Source organism: Hesperophylax consimilis, chromosome 6 (genome assembly GCF_061612785.1).
Source record: "Hesperophylax consimilis isolate HC1 chromosome 6, BYU_Hcon_1.0, whole genome shotgun sequence".
In the NCBI taxonomy this organism is placed as follows: domain Eukaryota; kingdom Metazoa; phylum Arthropoda; class Insecta; order Trichoptera; family Limnephilidae; genus Hesperophylax; species Hesperophylax consimilis.
In genome coordinates this window covers 12,311,092-12,330,114 of record NC_142841.1, presented here as the reverse complement: position 1 = coordinate 12,330,114, position 19,023 = coordinate 12,311,092, and the positions used below count along the sequence as shown (strand labels likewise).

Below are 19,023 nucleotides of genomic sequence, written 5' to 3'. Positions count from 1 at the left end.
AGCTTCTGGATTGTGACAAGGATGAAGACAAAAGATCTTGAAATCTGTAACAGGCATTTTTTTAAAGAAAATTTTTGTCCAAATTTCTTCATTTTTTCAATCGTTGGCGAATATGTATAAGCGATTAATCATCACGAATCCAACAGCATCGATAGGATAGTTTACCTGAGACGGGTAGGGCGGTGGAGGTGGGGGCTGCTGGGGGGGACCGGGGGGTGCCTGGAGCCTCACGTTAGTGCCCGGGTAGGGGGGAGGAGGGGGAGGAGGAGCAGCACGAACCACCCCGCGCACTCCTACACCAACACGACCTGGAAACGTAGAACATTTAAAATTGAGGAAAAGGGATCTTTTCAACATTGAAATGTGTAGTATGGAATACCTGTCATAGTTGATAAACGAGAATACAGTGAAAGCTCAATTTTTCTTGACGAATTTTGTAAGAACAGATTACACAATATTATTTGTGACAGCCGCAAAGAGTTAAGGAGCCGATAAAACAAAACTTCTTTAGCATGAAAACTTCATGTACAGTAAGCGGGTTTCAAGGTAAATTAAAAACTAGCAGAACTTAATAAATTTGATTATTTTTGCTGTTGCTTATAAAGGCGATAAAAGAAGACCTAATACCATTCAGATTCTGGTCTCACCTTGTTGCGGCCTGTGAAAGTGCTGCGGGTAGGTTACGGTCACGCCATTGTTGACCGTGACGACCCCGACGGCCCCATCGGGCGCCATGAGTCGCGTGCCAGGTGCCATGGGCCGGCCCTGGGCGAGGGCGGCTGTCACCTGGGACTGCATCTGCTGTTGCACCGCCTGCTGCTGCACGGCTTGTTGTTGCTGTTGAGCCGCCTGCTGTTGCATCACCTGCAACCAAAGATGCAATAATTTCATTTAAAGATTAGAAAACAAACTGCAATAATATGTAATTTTACAATATGAATATCGTATAATATTATGATCCACAAAGTTTCATTAAAACATTATTTTGTCGAAATGTGCTGCGTATTGGTGTAGATTGCTTTGAAAAGGCCAGCGTTGTTAATGTTGATGATTTCTAAATTGACCATCAGATTGGTGTCATCAAAAAATTTGAAGGGTCCTCGTTAAACTCCAATTATTCTCGGCCCGTTTCAGCTATTGAACAAAGTGTGATCGGCTATCGAGCATAAAGGTCATGTTGTTATGATTGTAGCTGACCATAATTTCATCAGATAAAACGGGTAGAGAATCGGCGATTTTGAAACTCCCCAATATCAACGATTCTAATCACATTGCAGTGTTATAATATACGATGAACAAATTCAATGACAACCATAGAAATATTTTAAATTTTTGTGATGCAACTGAAGATTCCCAAATGCATGAAACCAGTGGGATGAAACAGCATCCCCAATTGAATTGATGTTGAAGGAAGTGGAGATGGGAAGGAGAAAGGAAATAAGAGTATCTTACTATTCACATCTGGTCACAAAAAAAATGACAATTACCTGGGCTAATTGCTGTTGTCCCTGAGGATTGAACTGGCTGCGAATCTGCGGATTCTGAGCAAACTGCACCGGCGTCTGGTGCTGCATCTGCTCCATGGGCTGGTTGGGATCCACCGGCCTAGTGATGACCTGTTGCGTGCCGATGATGTGATGACCTTGACCTACAACCTGCTGGTTGGGACCCAGGGGAATATTCCCCTGCTGCACCAAACCAACTTGCTTGTTCAGTGTCATCTGACTGAATTGACTCTGCTGGTTCACATTAATGATCTGACCCATCTGTCTGTGCGTGATCTTTTGTTGAAGACCGAATTGGGATTGCTGCACTTGTTGCTGTTGAAGTTGCGCTTGGTTCATGTTCCTGAACGTTTGCTGGAACCGTATCTGTTGTTGGTTCTGTGATATCAATGTGTTCTGATTGATCTGTTGATGTGATTGTTGTATCAGATCCAATCTAGGTAATGACATGTGTTGGGAAACCATATCATTGTCTATCATCCCTTGCTGTTTGTGCTGTTGCAGTTGCAAGGATTGCTGTTGTTGTTGCTGATCTTCATTATCATAATTTGGTTCGAGTTTGACAGTCTTCATAATCTGCTCCTCCGGCTGTTCCTCCTCTTTTTTCTCAGATTTTATCATATTTGGTTCTAGTTTTATATTATCAGACTTATGTTCTTGGGAATTGTCATCCATGCTAAAAAAAAAACTCTAATTTAAATATATAATAAACTTTTTTATTATTTACAATAGTTTCATTGTAACAGTTTATTGTCAGCAAGTTGCATTTTCAATTCTAAGCGATTTTTTAACCTCTTAACGTTGGAGTAGTAAAAAGTGAAAATGCTCAAAAATGTTAGGCGAGAAATTACAGACCAAATAATGACCTTTATACTACTTTGAAAACTCAAATATTTTCATTTCTGCCATGCCGTTTTAAGTAAATGAAATTTGACATTCTTAGACAAATTATTATTATTAGTCATAAAGGCTACATTCATGAAATAAACAGTAGAATCTACAGTGACATTAGCGCAAGCGATTCTGATACAGTTTTCAAAGCATAAAGGTTAAAATCGCATCAGAGAAATTCCAGCAAGGATGGTATTAGAGCTCACACATGTGCCGAGCACGGTCGTAAAAAATTGGTATGCACATATGCTTGAAAAACAGTCAACTGGTTAAAGGAATAGAACTCCTGGTTCCTTCAAAGTTACTATAACCAAGTTGTGCACACTGTATTATCTGACGGAATTTCGTAAATGTTTATATACATTTTTTTGTATTGGCACTTACGGATCGCGTTTGACATGATGACCTCCAGCTGATTCCGTTTCCTCTGCCAATTCCAGCCCGTCCAGGATATGTGACGTATCTCCAAAGTCTGCCAGCTCGGGATCTGCATATTCCAGAATGTTGAAATCGTCTCCCATTTCTGCCGTGAGCGACACGAGAAGTTCTTCTTCATCGTCTCCTAAACCACCGAGTATGTCTCCCACCTGTTTACAGGGAAGAAGAAAACATTATTTAAAGAAGTTATATAAATAGTAAATATAAATTTTTTATTTTATTTGAATTGTTTTTTAACACGTCAATGTAAAGTGGCTAGATAATTAATAGTTATATTGCATATGAACTAAATATCCTACCTCTGCCATATTGGCATTATCCTGCTCTAACTTATCCATGTCCATATCTGGAACCTCTTCCTGAGGGGCGGCTTGGGGGGGAGGCGGTGCAGGAGATTGTGGAGGGGCAGGCGAAGGAGCGGGAGCAGCTTGTTGCTGTTGCTGCTGTTGTTGTAAACTTTGCTGCTGTTGTTGCTGTTGCTGCTGCAAACTTTGCTGTTGCTGTTGTAAACTCTGTTGATGTTGCTGCTGTAAGCTCTGTTGTTGCTGCTGCAAACTCTGTTGCTGTTGTTGCTGATGTTGTTGTTGTTGCTGCTGCTGTTGCTGCTGCTGCTGCTGTTGTTGTTGCTGCTGCTGCTGTTGCTGCTGTTGTTGCTGCTGCTGCTGTTGTTGTTGCTGCTGCTGCTGTTGTTGCAATTGTTGTTGCATGGCCTGCTGCTGCTGTTGCATGGGTTGCTGACCTACAATATGCATGACTTTTTCGCCTAGAAGAAAAATTAATGTTTGATAAAAGATACAACGAAGTATGACTCTGTGAAAAATTCCACATACATGAGAAATGGTTGTCATCAGGTGTCAAAATTAAGGTTTTAAAAATGACATCATAAGAAAAATACTTTCATTAGAAGACTGTGAAAACCAAAATGCCTCGAAACCTGAAGATTACAATATACTCCACATTAAAAACAAACCAATTATACTTTAAACTGATTTGTAGAACGACAGGAGATGCATAACATAAAATCAAGAGAAACTGATGAGGTCTTCTTTTACCAGCTGGAGGAATGCACAAAGCATGCACAAAAGCATCGGGACTAAATAACATAGGTATTGTTCGCAAGGCAGCTAGTTGAATGAAGGCCTTAATTGCATATAGGTAGTTTATTTTACCCGAGATGGTCTGGTGCATGAGATGGTGGGAGATGGTGGCCGGCTGTTGCGCCTGCTGCAGCGTGGTGTGGTCCAGCTGGATGGGGGGACGTGCCCGGACCATTTGCTGCTGCAGGGGGGACATGAGGCGCTGCTGGACCTGCTGCATCTGCTGTTGCACTTGTTGCATCTGCTGCTGGAGACCTGCGGACCAATCATACCATGGCTTATTCATATAACAAACACCACTCACTATTATAATCTTTGCTTATTAGTTAAAAAGTCAAGCAATAATTGAACAAATGGGTTGTGTCACAGAATTTGAACAATTCATGAAATTTCAAAGTTCTGTGAAGGTTTTATTGAAGTTCTGTCATTACATGAATTTTGTGAAACAACCGGCTAACAATGACATAATAACAGAACTTGAATAGAATTTATTTTTATTTTATTTTATTTGGTACAATATTTTTTACACTTTAAGTTTTCCAGTAATGTAGGCCTGCCTGTGCTGAGGCCTTCATTTTATAATACGAAAATATAATCTACATAATTTAAAGATAAAATAATACATTTAAAATTAAAAATACGTAATACATAAATAATAATATATTTAGAATTAAAAAAATAATACATTGAAAATAATCTTGTGTGTTTGTGAGTGATGTGTGTTTATATTGGTTTTGTGTGTTACGTGTAGGTTTTATTTTTATTTTATGCTATGACATTTTGGTAATATTGTTGTTCTTTAATCCATTTTGTAATTTTGTGTGTGAATTTATTTTTATTTTCCTCAATTTAGATTTCAAGTTTTACAATTTTTTTTTTTAATCTTCACATAACTTGAAAAACTACTTTGAAATTTGATGAATTGTTCAAATTCTGCGAAAAATCCCGTCATAAAGAAATGTCCCAATAATTACAAATGATTTAATATCAAACCGGTCTTATATTATAACCAGCGAAAAACCCGTGTAAAATCACGGAATATTAGCAATATTGTAGGATCTGTTAAAATCTGTTAAATTGACAAGTTGCATTAGAATATTCGTGTGTTTTTATACACCAATATTACAAAGATATCACCTGTGAAAGGTAAAAATATGCTTTATTGAAAAACAGCGCCATCTGTTGGACGTAAAAGCAACGAGCGCTATTGTTTCTTTATCTGCACAGACAGACTGAACCACTAAGGCAGGGTATAGCTGGTTTTTAATAAAACTCAGAAAACGTTAAAATTATTTTGTATTCTTTCAATAGCTTGTCAATGAATATTGTAATGTGGATTCCAGACGGGAACATTTCACTCGAGTTGACTTCTAACAAAGGCAAAATAATATAACAGTGTAATACGCTTTAAAATTGATGGAATGTATAGCCAACCTAGTACAGTAGAACCCCGTTAATTCGAACCCCGTTAATTCGAACCCCGATAATTCGAAAAAAGGCGTAATTCGAAATTTTTGCCAAAAAAATTTCCGCAGAAAATTTTTTTCATACAAAAATATTTTTAATTCGAAATTCGTTAATTCGTAATTCGAAATTTATTTTTGTCCGCGCACGAAAATTTGTTCGTGTAATTCGAAAAAATTAGAATTTTGCGAAAATAAATCTGGTACCTACAAAAATTTTGGTACCTCCTTTATCGGTTGCCTGAATCGTTCTTACAATCTATTCCAATTTTGAAAATCAATGCAAATCCCAGTTCTAGAGTTCGTTGAACCCGAGTTACACATAGACACTCAACCGAAATTATTATTTTTAATGATCGAAGAGTTTTGAGAACCCACCTTTTTATGTGCAGGTTTGGTGTTTTATCCAGATTAAATTAAATTAGCTAAAACTGATAAATTTATTTTATCAATCCGGAGGTCATAATGAAAGGACAGATTGATTTGAAGTCCGTTTATGGAAACGTTAAGAGTGTCTTTATCTTACCAGTGGGATTCTGCAGCAGTAGTCTTGTGCGTGTATCGATGGGTGCCGTGGGAACTCGGGGCCTTGTGATGGGACTAACAGGCAGAGGTTGTCTGAACTGTCCCTCCATCACCATCTGCTGCTGCTGCTCTGATTGGTCATCAGCTGAAATCATAATACAATGATGGATCTTTGATGACATGAATCACCGTTATTAATACGGCCTGTATTAATAAAGGTGGCGGTGCATTATGTAATGCATTTTTGGAATGACATCAAAATACATTAATTGTTTAAGTGTTAAGTTTATTAAGTGTTTATTTAATCTCTAGTGTGTCAAAAAAATCCGTAGCGAATTTCTGACATTTGTACCCGGATTGTGGTGGCGAATCCGTAGCGGATTTGCTGGTAGCTCTTTTTCCTTTTACCTCGATTTTATTGTATTGCGAAAATTTAAAAATATCTTGCAAATAATATTTAGTTTGTCTGTGAAAAAGCGCATCGCGAAATTCCATCTCAAATGTCATAATTCCGTTTTTCTTTTGTTTTTACCCCCGTCACACTTGATACTTGGCACGGAGTATTGGGTTGCGGGAGGATGGCATTCCAAGGGTTAACTGACAACATGTTGAAATGTGTGAAAACATAATGATAAATTTAAAATGTCAAAAGCGTGGATGAAAAGTGTGAATGTATTGGATGGATGGATTTGTTGAACCGTTCATCGTTCAACAAATCAGGGCTAAGCTAAAAAAAACTGTAACTTAATTCACAATCAGTAATGAAATAATTGCTCACCTTGTGGCCACAATTTATTGGGTGCATGCTGTCTTTGCAGCAGATCTCTCAGCTGCCTGTTAACCTCTGCAGGCTGGTGCACCGGCCCCTCTCCTCTGGGTGACGCTAGAGGCTGACCCTGACCGGGCAAGAATGGGTCTTGTGGTCTGGGCGCGTAGATCTGGTTTCGCTGCGGCGCCAACACATATTGCGTGCCGGGACGGGGGGTTCCGGGTGGCTGGGCATACCTGGAAAATATAACATTGATAAATATTTTCAAGTTTGAATTGTAAAGCACAGATGGCTTTACTATAATAGTTTCAAATATTTCCGAACAGATGTCACTTCTTAACCTGTCCGGTAGTGAGTTTATGGGAAGAAAACAGTCCCGCTGGAGGGAGTTTTTTCAACAATTAAAATATAGAAAAAAATAAATGCCACCTCGTAGAGCAGCGATTCTTAACCTCGGGTCGCGACCCAAATTTGGGTCGCGAGAGGTTTTGGGTTGGGTCGCGGAAATCGCGTATTGATATCCCGATCGATGTCACTAAACTAGTATAGTCACAATTATTACTACTCTCAGAACAAGGACATCTATTGTTCACAATCGCGACATGTTAGTTCTGTTTTAATGGGCGGAAGGGCGCGGGGCGCAAAGCGAGGAGTGCGCGCCATCGCCACCGCTCGGCTCACGCAGTCGGCATCGCTCGGTTCGGCTCGGTCACCACCCGCGCCGCCCGCCGCACCGCGCTGGTCGGTCGGTCTCGTCTCATCTCGGTCAGTTTGCTAGCGAGTTTGTTTACGATTGCACGCTCGTTCTCATACTGTTTTACGTGAATAACGTTTATACTTGACTACAATACACTCTTTGTTGACAACTACAAAGTGCTACAAAATTGTGATAATCAATTGTGGAAGATTAAAAGTGCAACTCGCGATTGCTGTTATCGAAAGAAGGTAAAATATTTTTTTCCAATAAATGACATTGTTAGCCTACAATTCGCCGATGAACGAATAGAATAGTATATTTCTATAATTTGTCGTTTTGTTTCAGTAAGTCTTTCGAATTGTGGACAGTCATGGCGAAACGGATGTTAACATACAAGCAAGAATTTTTAGCCTTAGGATTTATTGAAATAAAAGATCGCTCTGGTGTGCCACGTCCACAATGCGTGGTTTGTACGCAACTTCTTTCAAATGAATCGCTAAAAATAAACAAATTGAAGAGACATCTCGAAAAAGTCCATCCAACGTACGCAAATAAACCGCTTGCTTTTTGGAAAGAAAAAGAAACACAAACAAAGCGCATGAGACTTGATGCACCATCAAGTTCAGCAACAGTTTCGTTAGAAAAAACTACCTACGCTTCTTTCGAAGTAGCTTTAAAAGTAGCTCAATGTAAAAAACCCCATAGTATTGCTGAGCAGTTGATTAAACCAGCTGCAATAGCCATGGCAAGAACTGTCTGTGGAGATGAAATTGCGAAGAAGCTGGAAATGGTGCCAATTTCAAACGATACTGTGAAAAAGAGAATAGATTTAATGTCATCAGATATTTTAGAACAATTAATAACGGATCTCAAAAAAGCCATCAAATTTTCATCGACGAATCAGTTGATATTGAAGATTTCCCACAGCTGTTGGTGTACGTAAGATACAGAACTCCACAAAATTTCAATGAAGAGTTCCTGCTTTGTGAAAAGCTCTCTGAAACTACAACTGGGGCTGATATATTTCTTTTAATAGACAAGTTCTTTGTGGAACACCAATTACTGTGGGACAATTGTCTCGCAGTCTGTACAGATGGAGCACCGGCAATGATAGGGAGTCGTATCGGGTTTTGTGCCAAAGTCAAGGAACGAAATCCAGAGGTTGTTTTAATACACTGCTTTTTACATCGAGAAAACTTGGCTACACGTGATATGCAGCCAGATCTACATCAGGTGTTACAGGACGTAATACAAATTATAAATTTCATAAAGGCACGCGCTATGAACTCTCGGATATTTCGACTGATGTGCGAAGAAATGGGTTCAGAACACCAGAATTTATTATACCATTCGGATATTCGCTGGCTATCCCGCGGAAAGATTCTAGCTAGAGTTCTTTCTCTTAAAACAGAAATAGAAATATTTTTGACAGATAAAAGACACGAATGTGCTGATCGCTTCAGTGACAACAAATGGATGGCTAAATTGGCATATTTGGGTGATATTTTCCACCACTTGAATCAGTTGAACACAGAAATGCAAGGTCAAAATCGCACTGTAGTAGACATTTATGAAAAAATTACTGTTTTTAAAAACAAAACAAAACTTTGGCAAAATAAAATTGCTCAATGTCAATTGGCAGCGTTTCCAACATTAAACTTGTTTTTGGAAGATCTTAATCTTAATGGCAACCGTATTTTCGTGGAGACCATGCCTATTTTTTTAGAACATTTGAGAAGACTTGAAAATGAAATGGAAAGATATATTCCACAAAATGTCCATATCGTGAAATACAGTTGGGTAAGAAATCCATTTGAAGTAGATGTAATGGGCGTTGAAAACGATTCAGCTGGATTACAAGAAGAATTGCTCGAAATGCAAGGTGATGCACTTTTAAAAGAGAGATTTGCCAGAACGAGTCTCACAAAATTTTGGGCACAATTATCTGGGAAGCCTGTTCTGAGCAATGAAGCTGAAAAAGCCCTGCTACCTTTCCCAACTACTTATTTATGTGAAGCAGGATTTTCATGCCTTGCTGTTATGAAGAATAAGTACAGGAATAGGTTGGATCCTCAGCATGACATGCGGTGTGCACTTTCTATAAACATAACTCCACGTATACATGATCTTTGTTCAAAAATACAACACCAGGGTAGTCACTGATTATTTTGCTGTAAATTTTTTAACTGTTTTAACCCCTCCGACTTTTCGCGAACTTGAAGCTATGATGTCTTTACCGAAATGTCAATTTCACGAAAACGTTGTGTTATTACCGCCTCACAATCAAAGCTCTATAAATGAAACATTACTGAACGGAGCCGAATAGTAAAAACTGTTTTAGAAAGGTTACAAAATAGGCTTTCAAATTGTTGTATCATAAATAAATATTAACATTTGTAAATATTTAAATTTAGAATGGAAACATGAAAAAATTGTAAAAATGACTCACCTGTAATGTTTTATGTAAAAACGATACTAAAATCACGGATAATGTAAAAAAAAAACACTTATTTCATCGTACAAATGTACAATAAACAATTCTGTCACTTCACTTTTTGACCATTTCATACAAAATATATTTTTAAAAAAATAATTAAACTTGCGAGGCGGGTCGGCACGTCAAACGGCTTTCTTGGCGTCGTTTTACGATTTGGCGGGTAAAATTTGCTTCCACTGAGTAGGTCTTTTTACGGGTTTCTATGGATAACTTTGAATAGAGATGTGAAGCTTCATTCAATACGAATATTCTACTTTTTGTTTTAGGGATGTCACTAGAAGAATAACGGAGTTATGACGATTTTTGTGGAAACACACGCGTTGACGTGTAAACACGCTTATTGTACTTGACTGCTATCGTTATTTTATCGTGTATATCTGCTTACGTTGCTGACCGGTTAATGCTGGTCTGATTTTAATACAGAACATTTAAATAAATTTGTTTATTTCTAATTTTACCAATACATCGTATAAATTTTATAGTATAAAATTACATAACCTGTCAATGGAAAAAAAATAAAAAATTAGATTATGGTCGCGTACTTCAAATATATTCGTACCTTGGGTCGCCAGCCAAAAAGGTTAAGAACCACTGTCGTAGAGTATAAAAAATAAAAACAATTTTTCAGAAATCGCCATAGACATATGAATATTAGTAGACCTGCCCTAAGTGATTAAAAGCGTATTATCCCCACTCCCCATACCGGTTCCATTGGAACCGGCTGGGCTGGCGTATGGCCTCAAGTGAAATTTGAAAACGTGACTTCATCATTCTTGTGCGAACTATGGTCGAGGCATCATCGGTTCATTTTACGAAATAACACGGCAAAATGTTGACTTGTACTATGAAAACTTGTAAAAATAGATGTGAAAAAGAGAATAAACCCAATTGTCGTATTACATTCCATATATAAGCATTATTTTACTTTATTTTAAGCATATTCACATCGTATAATATAGATCAGTTTTAGAAACATATTATACTATCATATCGAGAAACGTCTGGACGCGAAACACAAAGCTGGTTGGTTGCTGGGAAGTAAATTATGAACATTTATAAAAGTGTCTTAACTAAATACTTAAACGAAATATTCGACTCTGAAAATACAACCGAATTTTTTTGCTGAATTTGGACTTCGCAAATTTGTTCATAACGTGGCGAGTAATTTGCGCTCCCATGTACAAATGTCTATTCATTCCAAAGCAGATTTTACTTTTAAGAAGTAAATGGTGATATTATAATGCGAGATGCCTATTTACTGTCAGATTGATTTATTGACGAATCACAGGCAGCCTTACGCCCTTCGTTCTTCAACAGTTGATTTTACCCCTCGCCATTATCTTCTCGTCTATTAATTCCTATGTCTGTGGAAATCGCCAACCATCGAAATCGGAGCAGATTTTTGTTTTTACTTAATAAAAATCAGATTCACTTATCACAATTTGAATGATGCCAAGGGAATCAAGGGGAGACAAAAACTTTTTTCACACACTTACGTATACGTATTATTATATACACTAACACTATTGTGTTTTCATTATAAAAATTAAACATAGGTATATACGTACACAATGTATATGCAGTCAATAATTAATAATAATTTATCGGTTGTCGTAGTATCATTATCAGAAAAATGAAGAGCTCGGAGCAAAAGAAAAAATCTATCTTGCGAAAATAATACTTTGAAAAAAACGTGTTTCAATTATTAGATTATTTGTTCAGTATTTCTTCAGCGAGTTTTTTCCCACAAGTCCCATAAGCATAATCGTGGCTAAAAATGTATATATGTATATAGAGCCTCCGTGGTGTCTTTCCACTTCATCATTTTAGACTTCAGAGAAATGTCTAAAGAAATTTTTGCAGCGTATTTATTTGTTTCGCTGACAATTATTTTTACTATATCAAGTGTGAAGAATAACTCAAAAAAGTCTATTTCCAATAAATTTTCACTAACTGTACATTTGCTCTTATACCTGAGTTAGTTGAATCGAATTCATGAATAATGGTCGTAAACTTACACTGATCTCATTTACGATGATCAACATTTCTCTTTTTGGATGTTGAACAACTAGGGAGAGTTTCATCCTCATCAGATGTATCAGATTCATCGGATGAACTATCCGAATGTATTGGCAAATCATGAAGGTCCTCGTAAACATCTTCCTATTCACTTTCGATTAAAATATCAGCAATGTCTTGCACATTCAAATGGTTAACCATTTTTTATAAAAATAAACATAAAATATATAAATTGAACAAGTTATCAATACGAAACACAAAGTCAAATCACAGTAAAACACTGTCCAAATTATGAATAACCTAAAATAATAAAATGTCAATGATAATAACAGTACAACGAATAATATTTCAAAATTTTAATTTTTGTTCAAACTGTGAAAAACTGTATTCAAACTGAAAACAAACACCATCGGTACAATATATGTAATAAATATTCATATCCAAACACGTGAGGTAATTTTTAATGCAAGATGATTAAGTTATTCAGTGTAAAAAGAAACAAAAACCACAAATTTCACTTCACACAAGATGTCGCTCGCAAGAAAAATGTTGTTTACCACCAACTGCCAGACAGTGACGTCACGGAATATTTAAATTGTGAATAACTCCGTTTGTAACATACCTAAATCGTTAAAAACTTTTGCAAGTTATGACAAATTGTCCCTAGATGGCAGTAACTTTCGGTTCTCCGAAAGAAATTCAATGATTAATTTATTTTAGGCGCTACCGTACTCCTTACGAACTATTTTTGTCTCGCCGTACCTGTACGGTCATACTACCGGACAGGTTAAGAGATAAATAGAGTATACCGAAATTACAGACCCTTAGAAAATAAAATTCTCTCAATCTATATTGTCAAGAAAACAAATAAAGAGTGCTTATTTGGATGACTGTGTTTTCAATTTCCTACAGTCTGAGGACATCACAAATATACACTTCCTGCCTTCAGCAACTTATCCGCATCTAATGCCTGAATTACATCTGCTGAAAGCAAGGCAAATGACATGGTCAAGTAAATACCCTCTCCACTTGCATACTCAACTCGGCGCTTTATTCGCTCTCCCCTTGGTCAGTGCAATCAGCCGAGTCAGTCATTGAAAGAAAAGAATCTAAATTTGGTTCTCTTTTCCCTTCATGGTGAAACCAAGTTAGCGCCCACTGTCTCTTCAACATGTGATCACTTCTACTCTCCAATAAGTTACTCAGCCGAGTAACATAGCGAGTGACTCGGCTGAGCTCAGGTGTAATTCAGCCATAAGAAACAGTAAGATACCCCAACACCTCCGAATGATACCAAAAGGCACATAGAGAAGGAGAAGCACTTATATATGGTAAACCAGAAAACTCTTTGATTTCAAAAGTACTGCAGTTATTGCAAGATATTATGGCTTTTGTCGCAAAGTTGTAATCTTTCTATGGACATCAGAAGGCTTATAGCGTAAAATGTTTTGTTGCAATTTACAAAATAAATTGTTATTACCCTTCCTGGAGTCGACTCTGGCTGGCGTAGGCGGGGCTCCTTGCCGGGTTGGGCGACTGATGTCCAAAGGAGCGCGGGGTGTGCGGGGAGTGCATGTAGTCGCCGCTGCTCTCCGAGGGGGGGCGCTGGAAGGGGTCCCCCTGGCCCTGCGCGGGAGACACGGATCCCGGGAACTGCTGCGGTTGCTGGGGCTCCAGGGGGGACTGCGGGGAGAAAGGGCTGCGCACCAGGCGCTGAGGACCTGGACCGGGACGCACCTGGAATGAACAGTTCTATATTGATGGTTTCATGTCTTTATGACCGTCTTTAGGAATGCTGACATTAGTGTAGGAGACGGTTTACACATAGTTCCCGTGAGCACTTAGGCCATAGGCCCGTTGTGATATCTCCCATTTTACCTCAATCCTTTAACTACAACCCAGTCCCTTTAATAAAGTTCACCAGGGTTGTCATTGGGTATGTCTTCTGGTTCTACTGTATGTCTCCCCAGGCATCTGAGCCTAGTTCCCACCAGGGCAGGACATTGGCATCATAGGTGCTGCACCTGAGTTAGTTGGTAATATTGTCATGTAGCGAGTTGGCCAGACGGTTTCTTGGGTTATATTATTACATCATATCAATAAAATGTTTAAGTCCCAGTAGTTTCATAGAAATTCGCATGTGACAAGTCATCAAATGACCATTCAGTGCCATTTTGTTTTTGACATTAGAAAGGTCCCCTTTGAACGCTGATTGTAAGTGAGTTTCAGATTTCTATTAAATTATAATTAGCTTAGAATCGGCATTTAACGGGATCTTTAAACTGTCAAAAAAAAACAAAATGGCGCTGAATGGTCATTTGATGACAATCTCACATTTGAATTTCTGTGAAACAACCTGTCCATATTATATTGACTATATGTTAAATATTTCTCACTATCCATATTCCTGTAAAACATGTGAGATTTTTTTTATTTGATTAACAATGAAATTATGCAATGAACGAAGCTCGCATCTATTCGAGTTACAGTTAGGGTAAGTATTTACAATTGGGCAATTTTTTCTGACTGGAATTTTTGATATAATTTTTTTTCTCTATGTTATACGATCGAGATGTGCCACAAAACCATTTCATCAATACCTGAACCAGCGAAGGGTGTGGGAACCTAGAAACTCCGGGGCCCATTGGGTACGGGCTGCGTGGCAGCGTGGGGGACGGAGAGGCCACCGAGGAGTGTAGGGGACTCTGCTCGTTGATGGCCACCTGCAGCTGCTCCTGGGGAAATGGCCCATCGGTGACAATCTGCCTCTGGACCCGAGCCATAGCTGCAAACAGAAAAAGATGAATATCGTTGTCGGTCATGAATGAATTGTATAAAAAATTATTTGCACATCTCCAGTTTAGTCAGTTTCGAGGCAACGAAATAATTATTATCGATGTTCTAATATGTAAACATGTATACATTTTTGTTCTAAATGAGTACATTGAAATTATGAATTGAGATAAACGCAAATGAATTTGTTGTATCAAATGTTGAAAAGTAGCATGTTTATTATTGATTTTTCTAACTACTTGGATGAAACTTATAATATAAATCCTGCTCATAATTGTAATTCCTAACTCAAATAAGGAGTTTTGATAGGTTAGTCCCTCCTTCTCAAATATATAGTGCATTCATAGAACTTTTAGTAAAAAAATATATATTATCATGGTGTAAACTGGGAAAATTTTAACTACAAATTCAGGCTAAGGTTATGGTTTTGAATTCTTGTAAATAAAACTAGACCTAAGAAATCGCACATCATAATTTCTTAAAGCAAAAAGTTATATTTTGAGACATCTCACTTCATATGGTATGTGTGGGATTCCTTCATCCATTCCAGAATACTGAATAGATTTTAATTAAATTAAAAATATGTAATCCCTAAATTGAGGTTGAATGCATTCCCGGCACTGACTGAAGACGCGCAAACAGTGTTGTATAAAGTTGACGAGTACATTGATTACCTTGCAGCCTCTGGTCGTGTATGACCTGCTGCTGGTGCTGCGCTTGCTGCTGGCGCATCTGCTGCAGCTGCTTCCACTGGCGCTCCTGCTCTGCCTCCCTCGCACCGCGCTGCCCGCCCGACACCTTCTCTTGTTCCTGTGACCGCATTCATCAATGATTAGCGCAGTCCGAGTTATCGTAAATTGAAAAAAACCCAACCCTCAACCATTTTATTGTGGCCTTACAACTAAAATCCACCAAGTGAATCAGGTCACTGAGTAAATCAAATTTTAAGATTCAAATATTTGTCTTTTTTAATTTGAATACAGCACAAGAGTCCCAACTGCTCCCAACCGTCTGGAGCAAGTGAGACTATGGCATCCCCAGTTGGGGTATGATGTGAGGCTGAAGGTAGTGGGAAGAGGAAGGAAATGGGGGAGGGAAAGGTGAAGGAGCACCGGGCTATTTAGATCTGGTCACCAAACATGGCTAAAGTAATTTCAACCGTTTAAAGTTGTAAAGTTTCAATTCTAAATGGTGGTGTTACACCTAAAGAGTATCTTCCACTCTGAAACGTGCCGCAAGTATACTATATATTATTTTAAATGAATAAATTGTGAAATAACATAAATTCACCAAATAAAATTTACTTGCGCACGCCGGGATTTGAACCCGCAACCTTTGGATTGCTAGTCGAGAGCCTTACTCTTGGTACAATTTGGCTGTCAAATTTAAAAGAGTGCCATTTTGAATATTCCAAAAGTAAAATTCAACAAGAGGACATAGATAAAAAATATATACAGCGGCATTATCAAGTGTCTCAGGGCAAATTGGAATTTACCATTAATCGAGTTATTTTTTCCGCGCTTTTTGGTTTGTTCTCATTGGCGCTAAAACTGCACTAAATGGATTTCAGTTGTAAGTTGACGAATTGTAATCTTTTAAAAATATTTGTGCATTCCAGTTACGGTGAGAATGTTGAAGTCTATGAGCAATTCGAGCAGGTTTGTTCAAGAACTCCAAATTGCAACATTTGCTAATGTTTTCGCCGTTCAATCTTCATCAGATGTCACAGTACAACTTACACTGAAGGACGATAGGGATAACATTCTCAGCAACTGGAATCACACTATAATATTTGATACTATAATTTTGAACACATTCCACATTTGATTATCATAAAGATGTGGAACTTATGGTGAGGTGTAAATAATAAAGAGAGCTTATTTTAGCAAAATTTTGCCATTAGGCAAGACAAGTTATTAGGTGCAATAACAGCTTATAGCAATTATGCAGCAGTTTTTGTGTAAATAAGTGTAATTTTATACCTTATTTGGAAATAGCTTATTTAACATACTATCTAGTAAATTTCATTGCATCAAATAATGTCTTCTGTTCATTATGATCAAAATGGATAAAACAATTTTTATTTTTAATTCTTTTCGACATCAAGAATCGAATCAAAAGAAATAAATATACACAGGAGTGCAAAGTCTTTTTTAAATGTAAAGAAACGTCAAAGAAATTGTATTTTGAAAAAAAATAAATTAAATTAGTATTTTTTACGAAATACATAAACTTCGCCAAAAAACTAAAAAGTTTTGTGAAACATTTTTATAAAATTTACTTTTAATGACACATAGGATGAATAAGAGAAACTTAAAAAAAAATAACATCAAAATTGTTTACTAATCAGCGAACCTCAACATCAAAATGTTACTGCTAAATAACACAGAAAATGATTGGCAAAGAAATTTTTTTAAATGTTGTGATGTTTTAACTATTTTTTAATAGCTTAACTCAAGTGAAATTAAAAAAAAAAAAGTTTACTTGGCAAAGACAAGTAAGTGCATTTAAATACTAATGAAAATTACCGTAAAAAGGCTGAAGCAACAAATTATTTATACCTAAAAGCCGGTTTACTGCGACACGTTTCTACAAACATTACCAAAAAGAATGAACCAAATCATTGCACAAATATTGCATTGGCATACAAAAATGTGTACAGACAAGCCCCATTTCTAACATTTGCAAGCCATAAGCAGTTTGTTAAAATGTTTGTGGAAACTCATCGCAGGAGACCCGACTTAATATAAAAGTAACATTGTTATTTTGTTAGTGACAATATAATGTAGTTAGTTACACTTAATTTCTTTTCCGTAGTAATGTTTAACCATATCACATTTTGTGAGCACAGCATAATAGCAACAAATAATAATGCGTCTAATGCTTGGACGAGAGATTGTTTCTTCATAAAGTGCACACATAATGTTTTAATGAATGATTATAACACAAACAATATTTGCATAAATCATGAAAAATTGGTATTCCAAATTAAATAAATGGTAATACAAATTAGAGATTAGATATTAGCAAAATTGTAGAGTACACACAACAAATCTTCAATAATGTAATGCCACCGTCTTATCCAAAAAGAGTTTGCATTAAAATACCTTCTACTGATAGAAGATGTCAGTGTCTTATTAATACAATGTAAAATATATTCCATCTGGTGGTGAATTAGTTAATAAAATCGGGTGACATTACATAAATAAAATTTAAAAAAACATGATATCCCAATACAAATTGAAGCACACAAACAACCACCAAAGCAAGCACACTATTATACAAAATTAGGAGAGGATGGGAACTGTAAGGACTAAGTTGTAAGGACTATGCTACCATGCTATACACAGATCTGATACACTGGTCGCCACTGACGAAGAGGCGGCATACCAACATGGAGACGGGTGAAACTCAAAACACGACGGGCAAACAATAGGGCAGGCAGTTGATTGGCGAATGGCAGAAGGGGTACCGTGGCGGGTAGCTCCGGGATGGAGGGGAGGGTGCGCATGATCTCCGAGGGCGTCAGCACGCGGATGTGCGGGTCTCCGGGGGGGCTGGCGGGCGGAGACTCTTGCCGGATGATGGCGCGGATGCTGTGGGGCAGCAGCTGGGTCTTGCCCAGGAAGGTGATAGTAGGGTGGCGCGCGTTGGTGAACTTGCCCAACGGGTTCACCGTCACGTTGGGCGCCGGCCCGTCCGCGCCGCCGTGGTAGAACGGCGTGAACTGGTGGTGGAGGGTGAAGTGCGCCCCGACTAGGCTACGGCTAGGGTTAGTGGGCTGGGTTACTGGACCGGGAACGTCCGTGTTAGGGGTGGGGGGGTTAGTGGCGGGGGTTAGTCCATCCTGAGGCGGCACCTCTGCTGGCAGGTCGGGCGCTGAGCTGACGGTCATGGGCACCTGGCCTGGGGCCTGTTGTGCCTGTTGTGCCTGTTGCGCCTGTTGCGCCTGCTGTGACTGGCCCTGTATCTGCGCGCTTGCAGCCTGCAGCACCTCGGCGGGCGGGGAGGGTGCTGGGGGGCCCGCACTCTCCTCCTTCGGGATCTGTTGGTCGCCCCAAACATCATCACTTCACTGTCACTGCAGATCCACACACACACACACACACACACACTATCATACATCATCATCATCATCATCATCATCATCTCAATAACCCACAAGCGAGGAAGCTCACATTAAGGGTTCTCACAGATCTGGGACACAAAAGTGGGTACGGGGAAATGCGCACAAAAAAGAAAAATGACTGTGAAACCCATGAATACTTATAGTGCCCACTAAAATTAACACACAGTAGCGGTTTTGGTTTTATTTTACAACACATATTT

The 19,023-nt window shown here is 38.3% G+C and overlaps 1 protein-coding gene across 4 annotated transcripts in view; it reads right to left on the bottom strand.

Annotated features, from left to right (window-relative positions):
• LOC149422955 (uncharacterized) overlaps positions 1-19,023 on the bottom strand; it is a 98,096-nt gene that overhangs the window by 34,830 nt on the left and 44,243 nt on the right. For 2 of the 4 annotated variants that reach the window (XM_089632390.1, XM_089632393.1), the window contains exons 26-37: positions 18,554-18,739; positions 15,360-15,504; positions 14,502-14,686; positions 13,382-13,638; positions 6,698-6,924; positions 5,921-6,064; positions 4,004-4,186; positions 3,134-3,597; positions 2,781-2,983; positions 1,488-2,181; positions 648-864; positions 166-308 (exon numbers count right to left, since the gene is read on the bottom strand). In XM_089632390.1, the coding sequence (XP_089488516.1) occupies positions 166-308; positions 648-864; positions 1,488-2,181; positions 2,781-2,983; positions 3,134-3,597; positions 4,004-4,186; positions 5,921-6,064; positions 6,698-6,924; positions 13,382-13,638; positions 14,502-14,686; positions 15,360-15,504; positions 18,554-18,739 (3,048 nt within the window). The remainder of the gene's footprint in view (positions 1-165; positions 309-647; positions 865-1,487; positions 2,182-2,780; positions 2,984-3,133; positions 3,598-4,003; positions 4,187-5,920; positions 6,065-6,697; positions 6,925-13,381; positions 13,639-14,501; positions 14,687-15,359; positions 15,505-18,553; positions 18,740-19,023) is intronic. The other 2 variants (XM_089632391.1, XM_089632394.1) reach the window with 1 other exon arrangement.